Genomic DNA, 20178 nt, shown 5'->3' with positions numbered 1-20178 from the left:
AGGCGCTACCAGGAGACAGGCCAGTACATCAGGAGACGTGGAGGAGGCCGTAGGAGGGTAACAACCCAGCAGCAGGACCGCTACCTCCGCCTTTGTGCAAGGAGGAGCAGGAGAAGCACTGCCAGAGCCCTGCAAAATGACCTCCAGCAGGCCACAAATGTGCATGTGTCTGCTCAAACGGTCAGAAACAGACTCCATGAGGGTGGTATGAGGGCCCAACGTCCACAGGTGGGGGTTGTGCTTACAGCCCAACACCGTGCAGGACGTTTGGCATTTGCCAGAGAACGCCAAGATTGGCAAATTCGCCACTGGTGCCCTGTGCTCTTCACAGATGAAAGCAGGTTCACACTGAGCACGTGACAGATGTGACAGAGTCTGGAGACGCCGTGGAGAACGTTCTGCTGTTCTGCTGCCTGCAACATCCTCCAGTATGACCGGTTTGGCGGTGGGTCAGTCATGGTGTGGGGTGGCATTTCTTTGGGGGGCCGCACAGCCCTCCATGTGCTCGCCAGAGGTAGCCTGACTGCCATTAGGTACCGAGATGAGATCCTCAGACCTCTTGTGAGTTGCGGTTGGCCCTGGGTTCCTCTTAATGCAAGACAATGCTAGACCTCATGTGGCTGGAGTGTGTCAGTGTCACGTCCTGACCAGTATAGGGGTTATTTGTATTTGTAGGTTGGTCAGGACGTGGCAGAGGGTATTTGTTTTATGTGGTTCGGGGGTTATGAGTATTGTAGAGGGGTGTTTTATTTATGTATTACGGGGTTTTGGTGTATGTTCTGGGTTTTGTATTCTTGGTTGGTTTTCTAGTTTGTTTATTTCTGTGGTCTGTGTGGCTCCCGATCAGGAACAGCTGTACGTCGTTGTTCCTGATTGGGAGTCATATATTAGTTGCGTGTTTTCACCTGGGGATTTGTGGGTAGTTGATTTTGCACTGCTTGTTATTATAGCCTGTAAAACTGTTCCTGTCGTTTCTTTGTTTATTGTTTTTCCGTGTTCACATTTTAATAAAGAATAATGATGAGCACGCAACCCGCTGCGCCTTGGTCCTCTCTACAATACGACAGCCGTTACAGTCAGCAGTACCTGCAAGAGGAAGGCATTGATGCTATGGACTGGCCCGCCCGTTCCCCAGACCTGAATCCAATTGAGCACATCTGGGACATCATGTCTCGCTCCATCCACCAACGCCACGTTGCACCACAGACTGTCCAGGAGTTGGCGGATGCTTTAGTCCAGGTCTGGGAGGAGATCCCTCAAGAGACCATCCGCCACCTCATCAGGAGCATGCCCAGGCATTGTAGGGAGGTCATACAGGCACGTGGAGTCCACACACACTACTGACCCTCATTTTGACTTGTTTTAAGGACATTACATCAAAGTTGGATCAGCCTGTAGTGTGGTTTTCCACTTTAATTTTGAGTGTGACTCCAAATCCAGACCTCCATGGGTTGATAAATTGGATTTCCATTGATTATTTTTGTGTGATTTTGTTGTCAGCACATTCAACTATGTAAAGAAAAAAGTATTTAATAAGATTATTTCTTTCATTCAGATCTAGGATGTGTTGTTTAAGTGTTCCCTTTATTTTTTGAGCAGTATATTTCCCTACCTGTCAAATCCAGCGAGGGAAAGAGGAGTGAGACACTACCTTCACCCTCTCCTCTGGTTGTGGAGTGTCATGTCAAGGTGACCTGCTGTAGGAAATACTGCAGCATGCAGATCTGAGAGAATCTATACAGCACCTCTCATTTACTGCACTTTCGACAGATAAAAACACTCAAATATGTGGTGACATGGGTTGAATATTGTACCTTTGAAAATCACTCTGAAACCTCTTCTAAAGCAGAAATTCATTGTACATTGTATTTTGTCCAGCAGGTAAAACATTAAAAGTTCAGTAACCATTGCATAGTTCCTTAACTATAATTATGATGACATTTTAGTAGTTTAGTGAACTTGAAGTAAAAATAGCATGGCATGGCTATTCATAGATTTTGACATTCTGAATTTGTCAAAAGAAGACAGAATGCATTAGGGTCTGTTGTATAAATAGATAATGGATCGGAGCGAGATATTATATTTATCCAACTCAATAAAGCAAGACGAGGAAGATAATTCTATCCTGAGTCACAGAGATAATGATATCTGTCTCCAGCCCATTACAGGCTGCAGCTCTCTATAAAAACCCTCTGCTCTCGCCATATAGAGAGTCTGGGCTGTTAGGAGACTCCTGTGGCCTGCCTAAGCCCAGGACTGCTTGAGTCAGCCCTCTGCTGTTCCATGAAAGTCACCTTACCATGCGCTCCATCCCCACACTGGGGTTAGGGGAGGGAGGATTTATTTGTGTGGTTCCAGAATTCCAGGGGCCAGGTGGGCTCGTTACTCATGTCAAATGGAAGTTGTGAGTAAAATGACAGGCCTTACGACTGGTTGCTGCCATCAGATTAATTTCGCCCCCTATTAGCATAACGAACAGCTCATTTCAAGTCATATTAAAACACTGCAGATCAATTAGCCATAAGAGCTGTAACCTTGGCCCAGGGAGTGGTGGTGGGAAGTCTGAGCTTCTACCTGAAGTGCTGGCCCTGTTCTGATGAGCCCTTCCCAGCTTTCCTTACATCTCTCTCCCTCTACTGCCAATCTCCTGCCCTAAGCACGCATGTACTGTAATCCTAGCAAACCCCTTAGAAATGGCTACTTTCAGCTGACTCCCTATGGCGTTGTGTTTACACCATCACATTGCCGTTTTCTTTAACTTTGTCTTCTGACATGGAAAAGTGGTGTCTGTCTCTTGGTCGAATGTTGCACTTAGTAGTAAAAATACAATTTATTTGAACAAAGTATACATTTGTCTCAAATCCACATTTGAGGGAGTGCTCCAAAAGGCTTAACCAGTGTGTGACAAACAAATGTGAAGACTAGGCTACTTTGTTAAACTTTGTTATACTTTGTGTTTGGTGGTCCTCTTTGGTCTGAAGCACTAAACTACTAAAATCACTTGTACAACTTTGTCAGCCATTCCATTCCAATTTGTACCTCTTTGAATATGGCTGATAAGAATGGATTATTATGAGTTTCTTAAACGCATCTACATAATCCCTTGACAAAGCTTTGACGTCTTTGCATGGTGTTCTTCACTTAAAATGTAACGCTAAATGATGGGTTTTGTGCTCGTGCTACATTTGACTCTGTAAAGTCGTTCTAATCAAGACTTCATAGACACATGATTTGAGTCCCTGCTGTTCAACAGATCTGAAATTCTCTGAAGCAGCAGCTCACTTCTTCCAAGGTCCCAGCCCCTCTCTGTCTGATTGCAATAAAAACACCTGTGATTGGATTGTCTCTGATTGAAATGATGTGGGTCTACCAAAGTGATGGCCCCATGTTCCACAGAACAATGGAGGGTTTCACTTTTTTTAACCACACGTTATGCACTACCATCTCAGAGATTTTCATCCACTGAAAGCCAAAAAGTGGTATTGACTTTATGTGTGTGCCATGGGATTTTATGTGATACTGACAGTGATTTGATGTTATTTCTAAACAGCAAACAAAGACCATTTGTCTTGCAGTCATAAACAGGACTTAAGTAAATGTTTATAATAGCTGTTTCTCTATCATTCATATCACTGCAGGATAATAAATATGTACAGTGTGGAGCTGCATAAATAGAATTTGCAGAATGAGATTGATACCACACTGGCATTAGTAAATGAATTAATGTAGTTATTGAAAACCACGCTCTGCACATTACTCTTCTGGTGTTGAAAACGAGGGGTTCAATAAAAAGTTGTTGTGTTTAATGTTTAACTTCATGCTCTCCCAACTAAATCAGTGTTTGATAAAGAATAGTTCTCAGGTTCATCACCAAAGTCTATTGGGAAACCTTTTACAGTGTTTAGATGCATTGCAGTGTGGTACAGTATTTATGGAATGATGCATGGTGGGTAATAATGAGAGGTACGAGAAAGACATTCAAGTAGAACAGTATTATGGTATAGATAGATTATAAGTTAGGATTCAGTAGGGCATACATACTTGAAGACATGGGAAATATTACTTTTCATCGGAAACTATGTAATGAGCAGGCTATTCAGACTCAGTTGTGGAGGAAACTCACTCTGAACTGAAGTTGAACTACTGTAGATGTGAAAAGTTTCACAGTAAAACTGGATCCTCAATTTGCTTTGGAAAAAAATAATGGGGTCACTCAACAAACATCACTTTCCTTTGAACCATCAGTAACAGTCTCTTTCATTGCCCGCTATTCTCTAATGAAACTGAAGTGGTGCCTAGAAGGCTCTGCATGAGTGGTGAAGATCGCGGCTGCCCTCGTCTACGATCTTGTTTTGGCTCGTGCTGAGCCTGGAATGACAGCCATTTGTGTTTGCGGTTGATGTAGTAGTGACTCCCTGGGCCCTCAAACCCATTTTTCCTACCTCTGTGTTTGGGGTGAAGGGAACCTGACATCGTCCCACAGGTTCCTTTAAAGGTGTATTCATTTAATCTTTTCTTAAAAAGATTTTGGTGCGAGGTCACAGATCAAATCAGGGCTGCTTTCCGACTCAGTGACCATTTAATCAAGCTCGAGTCCATTTGCAGTGCTCTTTCACGCTACCTTTTGTTCATGGTGTGCAAAGGTGATGTCATTCAGCACAGACCTAAGAATCCCATTCCTCCAAGCTTTAGAGGTTGGGTCGGTGACTTCCACTCAACCTTTAAAGCACAGAGGATTGATGTATGTGTGTCCTTGCTTGAAATGCGTCCCTGAACATTTACTTCTACTCTTCTTCTCTGACTGACAGTATTTAAAGAGATCGTTCAGTAAATGTAGACTTTAAAGCATCTATCTTATTACATTATGTTCACAGACAGGTGTCCTGTTGCCTGAATCTGATTTCATTATTTGGATGTTCCTTGCATTATGATACTGAAAAGGTTTTTATCTGATGATTTATCAGACGGAATAATCATCAGACGTACTCTATTTGATGTTTGCAAGATAGGCCATTAACTACAACCTTGAATGCAACAAAAGTGAATGCTCATATAGATAGGTATTTTAAGTAATATCTTTGTATTAATAGTGACACACCAGGGCAAGCCAATGTGTATCGCGTTTCAGAGTATGTTGAAGTAACAATGTTTATTACAGCAACAGGGGCAGGCATACGACAGGTCGAGGCAGGCAGGGGTCGATAATCCAGAGTAGTGGCAAAGGCACAGGACGGCAGGCAAGCTCAGGGGCAGGTAGAGTGGTCAGGCAGGCGGGCTCAGAGTCAGGACAGACAATGGTCAAAACCAGGAGACCAAGAAAAAGAGAGCCTGGGGAAAAGCAGGAGCTGAGACAAAACACTGGTTGACTTGACAAACAAGATGAACTGGCAACAGACAAACAGAGAACACAGGTATAAGTACCCAGGGGATAATGGGGAAGATGGGCGACACCAGGAGGAGGGTGGTGACAAGCACAAGGACAAGTGAAACAGATCAGGGGGTGACAATGTGATTTACCTAATACATTAATCATTTAAACAGTTTTTTGTCTTTCAAATGACTTATTTTACCCTCTTGTGATTGATTATTGTTTATTTAAACTGCCAATCATAGGCCAACATAGAACTAATTATATCGTTTTAAAGTATATTTAAAGCAATGCTAGATTATTACAACTGTGGCATGGGGGGGAATTATTTGATGTACCTTTTTCAGTTTACTTTGGGTATTTCATAGTTTAATATTTGTCAGCATGGGGAATTACTACTGTATGCATGTACATGTTGAAAAACATTTGTTCTTTTGAGGATGTTCATCATAAAAATTGTTAACACACAATCTATAGATATTTTCCGTTTTAGCATGACTGATGTAACATGTACATTTTAGTCCTTCAACAGACATCCTCATTCATAGCAGCTTGCAATCAGTCCATTTCAATTTGAAGGCTGGATAGTGGTACAAATACAGGGATCACAATCTCTTCAACAGTAAGTACCTAGTCATAACATTCAGTACCATATACTTTTTCTATAAAGTGCACAAACACTGGTCGTAAAAAGGAGAGTAAAATGCTGGATGCCCTGCACACACTAAGCGTATCCATTCAGCAGCATGTTGTTGATGGTGTGGCTCAGCGGTTGTGTTGCTCCACCATACCAAGGCTGTTTGTGTTTAAGACATGAGAAGTCAGCTCTCCTGTAATCCCCTTATGGCAGATAGGGAATAAACCAGTCAAATCAATCTGATCTCTAAAGTAAACTGTTAATGAGCAATGATTACATATGTCTGAATCAACCAAACTCATTATTTCAGCTGCTCATATGTGAGCTTTACTTCGATTTGTTTCCTTTGAGTTTCCATAAGAGAGATATTAGTAGTCGGGCTGCAAGTGTCACATATAGGTGTCTCAGCCATTGACCAATCATGTGCTTGTAAAGCAGTTAGCTAAAGCTACTATACACAGAGGGTGTGTTCGTAAATCCACTCTAGAGTCTCAGTGAGTGCTCTGAGCATTCGTAAATTCAGAATTCAGAGCGTTTTTGCTCTCGGAGTGTTCAGAGTGCACTGTGTAGATTGATGAGGAAAAAATCTATTTAATTCATTTTAGAATAAGGCTGTAACGTAACAAAATCTGGAAAAAGTCAAGGGGTCTGAATACTTTCCGAATGCACTGTATTTCCAGTCACAAATGAGAGAACACCTCACTCATTTTACCAGCAGAACTGCTAGAGCGTTTTATTGTTATCAAGAGGGTTAATGACTGTAACTGTGTTACTGGCAACAATTTAATTCCGTTTTTTTGTCGGTGTTTACTTACACCTGTCATAACAACCCAGTTTAGGGCGTTTGTAAATTCCCCTATTTATTCTGCGCTCTGGCACTCTCAAACCAGAGTGCTCTGAAATCGGAGTAGGTTGCCAGGGTGAATTTACGAACGCAGCCAAACTGATGATCCTTATTAATATCCAAGAGTGACACACCTCCTTCCTGTCACTATGGCAACTCAGATTCATCAACATAACCTTTTTTTTCTTTCTCTCTTTCGCTCTCTCTTTCATTCTGTGTGAACTTTCCTCCCTCCCTCTTCTTCTTGTTTTATCTATGTGGTGGATTCATTAATTTGATCTCCTGGACTGATATTCTCTTTAGCATCTTTATGGGTTTTACTCCTGCATTTAAATTAGGCCTCTCTTTTATACTGAAATATGAGAGGAGAAGACTGTTTAGATTACTTTATCTATGCATTTATCAGATCCTTTTGGGCACAAATGCTGCGTTGATTAATTTTGTACGGTACTGTAGCCTTCAATTCATTTAAATCTTGGCATGTAAGCCAACAATCATCCTAACTTTGTTTTGTCTGTTGTTCTCACCTTTCTGTGACCCGACCTGCAGTCTTCCTCCACTAATATGTGCAGTGCTAGTATGTGCTGCACATATGGAAGTAATGAAATGACGGTGATCCTACTGTGCTCCTATTTCAGAGGAAAATCTATATCGGAATACAATGTCAAATTTGTTCTTGTTAGCTTTTTATGTTATATTCACATTCAGTTAATATCATGCAGCATGATAGTACTTTAGTTAGTTTAATATAAATAGCATGCTGTACCCTGTTGGGACATGGGTACAATATTTTAGTTTTAAGGCTTTCAAACGTTGAGATATTCCCACTCCCAGTGACCGGAGGTGACAGACTGAATATAAAAGCATTACATTCTCAACTCACTAATCCCTTTCTTTAACACACTTATGAGTATGGTGTGTCAGTGGAGAAATGCTCATCAAGAGGTTTTATAGGCTGTCTTTTTATCATGGGAAATGTAAACTATCATAGCTACAAGAGCAAAATGAAAATGTTTGTTTTTCTCCTGTAATTCCCATTTAATGATATATCCCGCAATGAAATGTTAACAACTCTTCAGTAGGGGCAGCTCATACGCAACAATTTCAAATGTAAACCATGTTACACTATGATTGAATCATGCATTCCACTAGAACTAGATAACTTCATGACTGGTGTCATAACTAAGATACATAGTGGTCTGTTTATAGGTGGATGAGGGAACGTTTGTTCTAAATGTAATAAGAAACAGCTACAGTCATTCTTTAAGGTATGGATTTGCTGTAAGGTGTGCTGGTTGTAGGTTTTGAGCTTGAAGAATTCTTGGATTTTCTGTTGTGTGTGCTTGTGTTTATTGATTTGTTTTCCTGGGAATCGATGGTGGGTGTGGTGTTTTCCATGGTTATCAGACTGTAATCAGTCAACTGCAGGAAAACCATCACTTTTTGTTACGCATGACGTTGCAAAGGTTACTCTGTGCGTTAATGCGATCATGCATTCAATAAAAAGCAGGCATTTTTGGAGTCATGATGCATTACATTAGCGGAGTGCTATAAAGGCATCACAAAAAGCCATTAGACATCTCAACACATTTTTCAAGTGATGAGTCTGAGTCTATTGTCCTCTTTCTTGTACTTCTGTACATTTAACATTTACATTTGAGTTATTTAGAAGACGCTCTTATCCAGAGCGACTTACAATTAGTATTTTAAGGTAGCTAGGTGAGACAACCACATCACTTTACTCTGCTCTCTTGCTTTTCCAAGCTGTTGACACGAGCAGATGCAGCAGAGTTGTCCGTTTCGATCCTTTTTCATAATCTGCAAACAAAGAGGCCCTTGGCGCTAAAATCAGCATGGCTCCATAATAAACTGTGTGCCATATTTTAACTGTCTCCCTCAGAGGCATGTGGGCAGACACGCAGCGTGCATGTAGATGAGCCCTAGTCTAGAAGATTGCTTTTTTACAGCCTCTCAATCAAAGCCAGAGTGCAAACACTGCAGCAACAGATGGGGGCAGAGTGTACCTCTCGCATTACAATACTCTCCCACAGCCATTGTTGCTGTAGGATGTGCCGAGACACAGAGGGGTTAAAGAAGAAGGGGAAGGAGGGAAATAAAAAGCATGAAGCAGGTCCTGCAGAGGCGGATGATAAATGAATTAGGGTGTTACCTCACGAGTGAGGAGTGCACAGCAGCCAGATTGATATTCTTCAGAGATGTTTAGCCATTCACACTGAGCTCTCTCAGCAGCCGCTGCTGATCCGGCAGGGCTGTGGGGTCCAAGTCCCCTGGGGATCACTCTGCATTAAAAACGTTGACCTGTGACATCACTTCCTGCCACGCAGCACTGTTGTCATGACTGTGATGTCCTTGGACCCCCTTGTTGTTGGTCCTGTTGACCAAGGTTTGTTCTCTTTTTCCCCCTTCAAATTGGTGTCTATGTTATTTTGGGGTGTGCTATTGTCAAGGCCTTTGGCAGTGAGGCGAGGCCGAAAATATGCCTCTGCCAACGGAGCTGGACACTCATTAACCTCCCCCTCTCCTCTCCATCACCACGGCCCTGACATATCACCCTCCAGAGTGTCACGAGCAATAAAGCCGTGCTACTTACATTTTTTAATTTGGGCTTCTGTTGATGTGTGAACAGCTGTAAGACTGAATGGCATATCTATCATCTTCCCCCTCAGAATGGAGCAGGGTCAAATGCCATCAGTTACTATCACAGGAAACCCCTGATGCTTTTATTTATTTGGCCTTTTCTCAGATCTGCATATTCATGTGCGTAGTAGAGAGATGAGAGAGCACCTGCTGGCATGGGCTCTGTGAGATGTCCAGCCCTGTTATTTATAGCCAGGATCCTGGGTTCACTCTTAGATGTTGGCACTTCCCCTCTAGACAGTAATGCATTATTCATCTCAAAATGACTAGTATTTCGCCCCATGGCTCTTTGCAGTGTGCCAGGATTGACCAATGGCTGTTTTGTAATTAATGCAGATCGAGCGAAAAGCAAAATAACATATTTACTTTCATGCTTGATATTTTTTGTGCGCTTGACTGAAACACTTCCAGTGGCTAAATCTAAAATACTCAACTTAACCCACACACCCAACACCAGGCGTAGAGATGACAAGACCAGATTGCTTCGCTGCAATGCCCATCTGCCTCCTCACAATATCATTGGTTTTTGACCCAGAGGTTGCCAGGATTTGAAGTTCAAGCTGTAGGATGAAGGTTTAAATGTGGACAGATCAGTGAGAGGGAAGGTAAAGACTCAAATTGTTGAGCAGCTCCATTGGGTCACCTTCAGGTAAGCATAGGAACTCATTGTGTGGGGATATATAGACGGATGACCAAACCAGTCAGCATACATACCCCAGCCAGAGCAATGGAAACCATCCCCAGAAAAGTGCTTCTCTGTCAGGGAATGGATTCAGTGTGAGAGTGGTTAAAAATATCCCAGGACGCCATTAGCTGATGCTTTTCAGCTTGTGTGTGTGCTAAGCTCTGTGATGGTATACTTCAGGCTTCATTCCTGTCTAGATGTTCATTGCAATGATGGCATGTTTGGTAATCACACCACCCGCTCTCTGCTGCAGTGCAAAAATAGATAGACAAATAAACATAATTAAATACATCATAAACATGTCTCAGCACAGGAACAGGATTCCAATCTGGGAGAAATTTGGGCCCTCCGAAGATTTCATTGGAATTTAATGAGCCGCAGAATATAAATGAAAAATGTGAACATGTCTGATTAACCTCAGCATAAACTGTGTAATAGGTTGACAGATAGGCTAGAGATCATTTGCTCAGGTACCATTACATTGGCTTCCACTGCAGTCAGGAGTAGGAGGTGGCCACGTTTCACAAGCTCAAATTATTGGTAAGGCTAGTCAGAACGCATGTTATTAGACTGCAATCAAAATAACATTTACATGTTAATTTATGTATATTACCCTCTTTTCTGAAGAGATGTGTCAGCTCCCTATACTTAAATAGAAATTTATTCCACCATTCAGCATGTCTCCTAATTTTTTTTAACTGAAAAGTCATAGATCAAATGTGGTCATATAAAACATAATTGCAACATCAAATTTATTGAGTTGCAACCTATGTCTTAGCCCAGTAAATTTCCATTAGGCCTAAATTTACAATCTGTAGTTTTATTGACATGGTAGGACTGATGAAGAGGGTTTTTGCATGAGCGAAAATTATTTATAAGACTTACGTAAGTGGTCTTCTTATTGTTCTGACATTATAGTCTATGTCCAATCATGTTAATACATTCTTGGAATTTTATATGAGTTACACAGTTTAGTCCACTCTTGTTCTCTATTCAGTTTTTAGCCCAAAGGAGGGTTTAGATGCAACTTTGCTTATTTAAGGACTTGACCCTGGAAAATACCCCCAATTAGTGGGAGAATGAAACCATTTAATTGCATTAACATAATGCCTTCTAACGATCATTATGTCCACCAGAATAGTCATGATAATAAAGTAATTACTATTTTGAGAGCACAATTAGCCTCACACCTTTCAGATGCTATAATTACAACCCATACATATAGATGGGTAGTCTCTGTGACTTGGCCTGTGGAGATGTTGGATGTAGAGACACCACATAGGTTGTCAGAGACCAGCCAGTCAGTATAAAGAAGTCAGTATAAAGATGTTATGGTGGAGTGACATGGTAAGAATGCCCTTCAAGAGACAAATTGGTTTTTCTGTTTGCGTGAATATTTGTGTTGTTTTTCACACTTTCTCCATTAGAAAAGCTTTTAGGAACAGAGGCAGTTGAAATAGAGAGAGTGAGGTGGTATGAGGGAGAGAGGGAGGAATGAGAAAAACAGATTGGTTTTCATGCCTGGTAGTCAGCGGGCCTGTAAATCTCCCAGGAGCGGTCCGGAAGACAGCAGAAGGTTGATAGTCATCCATCACTTCTGACAATTCCAGCGCTCTGGAGTGGGCTTGACGGGGGACCCTGAGCAAAAATGCTGCAAGAGATGCAAGAGATAGAGAGAGCTGCTAGACTGAGCAAATGAACTCTGCCATGTTTAAAGCAGGAGGAACATCAGTTGGCTCTGAATTAGGTTTATTCATTTGATATGACCATCTTCTTGGTCCTCCTCCTGCAGCAGGAGACTGTTGTCTGTAGAGGCTGTCATTAGTTCTAGCCTGGCCGTATGAGGTGAGTGGACCTGTAGGACTGGCAGCTCTTCTAAATCATACAGGAGGGAATCATAGAGGGGAAATGCTTCAGTAGGAGAGAAATAGCCAGGTCTCCTCAAGAGACCAGAGATTGTACTTAATATTTAGAGCATGGGCATTTCTCTTGCCAAGGTGAATATATTAAAAGCATGGGCTGTCAGTATGCATCGCTCTGCTCTTTACTTGTGTGGATGTTGGAGAAGACACATGCTTGATAGGGGAGGGCTGTGTGAGCACAGAGATACTTTGTGGCGCACAGATATCAATATTCCTCATATTTATCTGGTTGAGGGTTTATCCATCTGAAAATTCAGCAGGCGAAAAATGAAGACCAGGCTAATAAAGATAGCTGCATGCTCACAGCATGCGTCAAAGCTCACTGTGTTTTATTGCCTGAGAGCTATCGAAACACTCTGCCGATTACATTGGAGGCAGTGGAGCCTTTTCATATCTGAAGCAGTGTGGCAAGCTGACCATGGAAAACACACACACAATCAATACATTTAACGCATTCAAAGTATGCATACTTATTCACACTGTATATAAGCATCTATAGGCTACATATGGTAACTTAGTTATATGCTGTATATATATGCTTGAAAATGCGCCCATAGCGCAGTAGTGCCGAGTCTGTTATACACAGTATTTTAGCAGTTTTATATTATTATTGCCTCAGCTGTAGAAATGTCCTCAATAGGTTAATGGAATGCTTTTTGAACTCAGAGGGTATTATTGTCTCTCTATGTCTGACCTTCTACATTGTCTGGAGGATATTGAGCTTGACTGTCAGACACTCAAAGGAAAGGCCTAATTAAACTTGTTTGAATCGTACATGGCCATACAATGGATTTATAGATTGCCTTTCACGTAAAGACCCAAAGCGTGAACTTCCTGGTTCTATGGTTAAATAATAGATACCAATACAAAAGGCTGTGAATGCCTATCCAAACAAAAGGTCTGAAGGCTGCTTTAAATGACTGTCACCGTTTCCTGTAATCTGATAGCTCTGAAACAAGACTTTTGAATACATATTTTTTTGAGAAGGAAGTTAAAAGCTGACATTTAAAGGCTACCCAGCAGGTCTTCAGATCAATAGTTAGGTATCTGAGACTTCACATTACTTTATTTTACAGAGGACATTTCAAAACAATACAAAACCCCCAAAAACAACATCCTATTTTTGTTTTGTCCATGTGAAGCTCAGGTGGCGACAGGAAGACAACAGGAGATGCCACTGACAGTGTAATATTTTTAACCTGAGGTCAGCATCCCCTCCACAGGCCGCCACCCTGAGCTGACATTGGCAGCTTGTGAGCGTCCTGTCAGGTCTTCCAGAGCAAAGAGCTCTCCTGCTCCTGCTAATCCCCCACAGGAGACAACCCTGTCCCTCTGCATCTTGAACTCATGGCCATGCAGTTTTTTTTTTACAACCGGTGTGATGAAGGGAGGTTAACCACAGGTCATGATTGTGTTGCATTAGACAGGACCTTCACCTCTGGGGCCAATAGAGTAAAGCCTTGGGATTGCAGTGTTCTGACTGTGTGAATCCTCAAAGGCATACCCCATAGCACTAAAAGTGTGAAATATAACCCTTGCCGTATCTTTAGGCTGAGGTCTAGCCCTATGTTTTATAGGGAAGAATTGTGGCTGGCGCCCCTGCGTTTCCCCTCTGTATTCCTGTCTGCCGTGGCATCAGGGCTGTCACTCACTTCATTGTGAATCTGATATTGGCCTGGTGGTGATGCTTTTCCAGCGATCGACTGATCAAAGCCTGCTGGAGAGGAACAGGTAGGCTGCCACGAACAATAAGCCTGGGTGTCTGTGATGACTGGAGACACACTCTTTTCACGCCATTTCGCCTGGTGGGTGGTGTTGTAGATTTCAGTGCGCATACGGGTGCACACCATATACAGTCATTGGTGCACACATTGGTCGAGAACGAGCCAAGCACTTGCTCAAGTCCGGATCGTAGAATCTACTCAACACACCACTAAGCCATAGAGTACTGGTTGGCTAAGCCTAACCACAGTAATGGATGTTATTCTGTTTCATCAGGGAGCCAGAAAGATTAAGTAAACAATTGTAATCGCTGAATTCACTTTATGTTTGCTGTTTCATGCAGCCACAGAATTGAAAGAAGCTAAACAAATTATTTTGTATTCGAATTTCGCATGGTTTTAAGTAGAGAGATATCATTCACACAAAGTAATGAGACTGGGTGTGTAAGTATACCTCCAGCATAATATGGTAAAGTTGGCCTCATGTATTGGCCCTCAAACAAATAAATAAGACCAAGGACATACAAAATCCATCAGATTAACTGGTTTTAATTAAGCCAGCAACGCTGATACCAAATTCATTATTGTTAAGAAAAAAAAAGATTATCACATTGGGAGAGATAGAGAGATGCTCGCACACATAGAGCTAATGCAGCTATTTCTACTACTGTACAACTCACACATGTATCATGCATATCAATGTATTTATGCATGATCATTGATCATACTGACCTGAAGTATTGGTTAGCTTTGTTTTGTAGTTCACATCAGTCACTGAAAATGGAGGGGTAAAGGGTAGGCTAGGCTCAGTAGTTCTGATCTTGTTCATCTAAATGCAAATAATTCATCTCATTGATTGAGAGTATACAGGTATTATTGCATGTTGACTAACCAATCACAGTGAAATTAGATCAAATCTAGTCATTTTTAATTCAGGTAAATGTAGTAGATTGGCTTGATAGCAGCATTGACATTGTTGGTTGGCTAGTAAACTAAACTCGACATTACACATCGTTCACTTTTGGGAAAACTAGTCCAGCCACTTGGTAGCTAGCTATCGTTAGTTCAAATAAAGCAATTATGTACTAATATGAAAATGCAATGGTAAACAATAACGTATAAACCCACCATAGTGATGTTGGTGAAGAGGTTAAGAAGGAGGTCCCAAGCGGAGGGTTCTCGTTGAACATGGACGCGCATCGGACAGTCCTTGCACTTTTAAATCCACGCGAAATGGCGTAAAAAGAGTGTTTCTAGTGATGACTGAGGGGCTCTCTGCTGTGTACTCTGAGCCAGACAGACACAGATCCACTGGTTCTACAGTCCTGTATGTGTTCCACAGAGGGCAACGAGTCACTTCCTGTTCACTCCCTACACCACTTAACTCTACTTAGTACCCATGACCCTTGATTCTCAATGTAAACAAAAGTGTCTACCATTCAACTCTGAAGTCTGAATCATGATTCATCATGCCTTGCTGCACTTCCCTGGATCTCTCAACTTGCACTTCTAGCTAGCTAGATCACATGTTGTGTATTTTTGTTCCACTGGTAGAGGGATTGCATTGTCCGTATAGACTACCACCCTATTAAGAATAATCTCTTTAATATTTCAGTGCTGGTTTCAGTTCAGGAGCTGGCCTCACTGTGGATTGATATGTATCAAAAGACAGCATTTTGCACCCAAATTCTGTTTAACATAGAGCTATTTTAGTGTGGAGCCTGGACTGGGTTATCAGTGCCCGGCCTGGGAGCTCTGAGTGCTGTGATTCTGTAGAGGTCAGTGGTTAGGTGAGGGCCACACTTCACATTCACTACCCTGATGCCTGTCAGGGGCGGCAGGTAGCCTAGCGGTTAACAAGCTGACTAGGTGAAAAATCTGTTGATGTGTCCTTGAGCAAGGCACTAAACCCTAATTGCTCCTGTAAGTTGTTCTGGATAAGAGTGTATGCTAAGTGACTAAAATGTCAAATGTAAAATTGTTTTGGGGGAAATGGTTGGGGAAGCTACTCTGAAAAATAGTTGACCAAGCTACCAATTACTTCACACTGGAAGAGGTTGAGCTACACTAAAGCTACCTTTTAAGAAAATATAGTTTACTACATTCAAACTACTTTGTGATAAATTGTCAAAACTAAATCTGAAATGTCATAGACTACACATTGCAATAATAGATCACTCTGGGGTCAGATGTTAACAGAATATGTAATTAAGCCTATTAAACACAAAAAGTGACAATTAGGCAGGTCTGATTACGGAAAGAAATACTTCACCCGTATTTTCTTTTCATTTAACAAAAGAAGTGTAGTTCCAGTAGTTAGCTACACCGCTACATGGCAAAAAAGTTATTAACTACTGAAAACACTACCAAGATTTGAATTTAGTTCAACTACCACCAAGCTACGACAATATGTAGTTGAACTATATGTAGTTCAAAACTCCCCAACACTGCTTCCTTCTCTGCTGCTTACAGTCAACACATTGGAGCTAGATCAAAACATTCAGAAATGTATGAGATAGTACTCAATGTAGAATTTCTTGTTTTTTATAAATTTTACATTATTTCGCCAAAGGTTTCGCCAAAGGCAGAAATCTTCAACGAATGGTTACGTAGTGGTTACACGGTGCTTGTATCATGGTGTGTGCTGCAGGGTGACAGAGAGACACCTGTTTGGGCTCCGCTCTGGCAGTGACAGGGACATAGGGGGGTTTGACATGCTTCATGGAGATGACAGCTCAGACAGCCTGGATGTTAATCTGTTCAAACTGTTCAATGTGTAATTACATTTCCAGGACAGTGCTCACCGTACCTAGGGAGACGGGCACCCAAATTGGTCCTGGGTGTAGGCAGAGTTTATAACGAGAGTGGTGGGCCTACAGCACCCAACCGCCAGTCAGTCTTCCTGTGTGTGATGAGTGGGTTCCAGGCGGCGTGGGCCACACAAACCACTTAATGACCCCAAAGTAAAAGACTCTCCAATTTGACTCCTCTCTCATCCTCATCTCAATCTCCCATTGGCCTCGATGATGATGCTGTAGGACTCTGCAGACTGGCAAGGATCGCTGGAGAGCCACTCCTCATGGTAGCTAACACAGCTAACACAGCTAGCACAGCTAATACAGCTAGCACACCTAGCACAGCTAATACAGCTAGCACAGCTAATACAGCTAACACAGCTAATACAGCTAGCACACCTAGCACAGCTAATACAGCTAGCACAGCTAACACATCCAGATGTGAGCCGCAGCATCAGCAGTACCAGCAGTTTTTGGATGTGGAAAGATTAATGTGTGCATAAGCACAGAGAGGCAATCAGGGCTAGTGATGATTTTCCATTATAAAGGACAGGGACACATATGAGCTATGATGCGGTGTAGGGTACATGTTAGAGGCTCGGTGTCAGGGAAGTGGATGATGAATGATGACCCTCTAGTGTAGATCTGTCACACTCATGTCACTTCTGTTCCCAGTTAATACCAGTGAAGGGTGAAGGTTTAAAGGCTTAAGAAATTCAACCCCCCAATGATGTGATCAATCTGAGAGCCAAACCTTACAGCAGCATCAGCACTGTACTGTAGGCCTATATGCTGTGGTTTGGTCTACTATGTTTTTTGAACAGTCGCTCAGTTTCTCCATCTACATGTTGTAAATAAATTCCCTCAGAAGGTATGCTGGCTGCAGGATTAACTTTCAGGCATGCATGCTGTTGCAATGAGTTTGGAATATAAAACAGTGAATCTGCCTAGATACAATACCATTGTGCATCATGCAATGAAATCAATAACAGGTCTCTATGTTTACGGGTCTCAGTGAAATATGACTTCAAAGAACACACTGTCTTCTCTTCCTTGTGTGAGTCTTCATGTGATCCAGTGTTGAGCTTGAAGAAGAGGGAAGGAACCTCTTTAATCACCTTGTCTTAACAGAAGCACAGAGACTGTTGCAGCCTGCCTGCTTTGGTGGAGTACAGAGCTCCCCCTCGGAGTTCAGACGCTTAACAAATAGATTACAGGCATGAGACACAGCCACTGAATAAGACAATCTGAATTGGAGAAAAAGAAGAAAGATGACCAATGTAAGCCAGAGAATGAGGATGTATTTGCCTGAGGAAAAGCTGAAAGTAGGCTGGCAACAGATGTGCAGGGCAGTAAAGTGTAATTGAAATGCCAGCAGCGATGGTCTTATCTCCACGGTACAGGAGCCTGCTGCCAGTCAGAACATCAGTTAAATGTCATTTTACCTAAGTCTGAATCAGCCTGCCACAATCCCTGCTCCTGTGATGGCAAGGAGGGAGGGGGAAGAGGAGGGGGTGTTGTAATAGGATTTCAGTAGCACACAGTTCACTTCCACCACCTGGACTTAGTTGGTAATTTGATATGGTCCATCAATAGGATTCATTTACTGCATGGTGATATTATTATCATTATTTATATATTTATTATTCTCTCCCCCTCCATATTTCTTCCCCTGATTCTAATCAGGGATCCTGGCGGAGGAGGGGGGTCCCAGTGCATTTCCTGGGAGAGTAGGAAATATCCCTCACTCAGCCATGAATGAGGGTTTTAAAGCCAAGCTGGCCCCATGGTAGCTTGTCTGTTTCAGCATGATCATCTGCTAGGCCACCATTTCACCACGCTATCTGTTGACAGACATGTCCAGTCTTTTCATCTGTACTTTATAGTGTGTTGTACTGTCATGTATTGAAGCTCACTTTCTTATCTCCACTCTGACATCGTAATCAGTCATTATATACGATTGATGAGTGGTGTGTTGGCATCATGAACGTTCCTCTATTTCCCTCTCAGTGCTCACCTTCTGATATTTCTACCTTTTCATATCATCCCCCTTTTCTTGCTCTTGAATTCTTCCAATCTAATGGAATGTTCACGTTTGTCTTTCAGAGGGTGATTTTCAACATTGTCAACTTTAGCAAGACCAAGAGCCTGTATAGAGATGGCATGTCTCCAGTGGTGAAGTCCACCAGCCGGCCTAAATGGTACGTTCACGGTTTTCAAAATAAACATTTTAAACTGCACATTTTGGAACAAGGACCTTTATGATGAAAGCTTAAACCCACACATTAACTGAGGTTTTACTTTAAACCTGAAACCTTCATGTTTATTATGATAGGAAAACCTCCATGTAGTCATCCTCAGGCCATAACAGATCGATCCAGCAAAGCTTGTCCAAACTGTCAGAATCAGAGTCATCTAACAGGTGCATAAAGGGGCTGTTTGATCTCACTCAAACACGTCTTTACCAACGCAGTAGGTAGTGGTTGAGGGCAGATTTCTAGATTGTAACTTTTTCCAAAGTACTACTTGCTTGTTTATTATTTAGTTGTGCTAAAATTGTTCTGCTACAACCTGTTCAACCTGTACCTCTAATTTTCCAGACATTAAAAATAGTGTTTGAAGTTGTGAGATTAGATATGTTGCTAAAGATGTTCCGTTGCCATGGCAGCGATGTCCTGGTAGTTAGAGGGACAGTGACAGGGATGTTGATTAGAGAATTAGACATGAGGCAAGAGCAGTTACATACAGTACATAACGCTTTGTCGTAGACTTGGACCTACATAGGCTTAATGTTCTCCTGTAACTGAAAACTTGTCCTCTGTGTCACACTGTTCTGTGTCAAACATAAGGCCCCTTTACAGCTAGCTCAACTAAAATGTTTGTTGTCATTCAACGAGAGACAAATCATTTTATGAAGAAAAATTATATTTAAGAAATACTGAACCAAACATCTTGGTTAGATGTAAAATTGTGAGACTAAAATCTCCTCGGCTAAAACGTCAACATTTATGACAGATTTCTTTAGTTATCTTAGATTCATTTTGACTATTTTGAGGACAAACATTACTATTGCCACTTTTTTCTCATTTTTCAAGCAAAGGTCTTTTAAGGGAGTATGCGAGCGCACTCGTTCGGTTCACGGCTAGGCACCAGCCGAACCAAAGCATGTGGAAGGCTTAAGACTGATGCATTAGAATTCCAAAACTGATGTGTCTGGGCCCATTTGCATGTGAACCGTTGGGTGCTTATGTGATGGCTGTCGGAGGTAATAGTCGGAGACTGATGGATGCAGAGGTGGGGCGGGAGGGTGTCGTGGGGCTGGCCGCTGTCTGCCAGACACACCGAGGCACGGGGCGTGCCCGTTCAACAGGAGCCTTGACATCTGTCATAAGGCGATCAAGGGCAGCCATTGAAACAACAGGCATCTGCCACAGGAAACTGTCGACGTCTGCCAACCCCTGGTCACAGGCTAATGGGGAGAGACAACGAGAATGAGATGCCAGAGAGCAACAATAAACTACTTTGCATCTCACAGCCAGATTCACACT

The 20178-nt window shown here is 42.1% G+C and overlaps 1 protein-coding gene across 1 annotated transcript in view; it reads left to right on the top strand.

The window, feature by feature from the left end:
* LOC106613892 (cytosolic carboxypeptidase 6) overlaps positions 1-20178 on the top strand; it is a 402565-nt gene that overhangs the window by 132553 nt on the left and 249834 nt on the right. The window contains exon 4 of the mRNA XM_045687571.1: positions 18737-18831. Within this exon, the coding sequence (XP_045543527.1) occupies positions 18737-18831 (95 nt within the window). The remainder of the gene's footprint in view (positions 1-18736; positions 18832-20178) is intronic.

Source organism: Salmo salar, chromosome ssa10 (genome assembly GCF_905237065.1).
Source record: "Salmo salar chromosome ssa10, Ssal_v3.1, whole genome shotgun sequence".
Lineage (NCBI taxonomy): Eukaryota > Metazoa > Chordata > Actinopteri > Salmoniformes > Salmonidae > Salmo > Salmo salar.
This window is presented reverse-complemented; position numbering and strand designations above follow the sequence as displayed.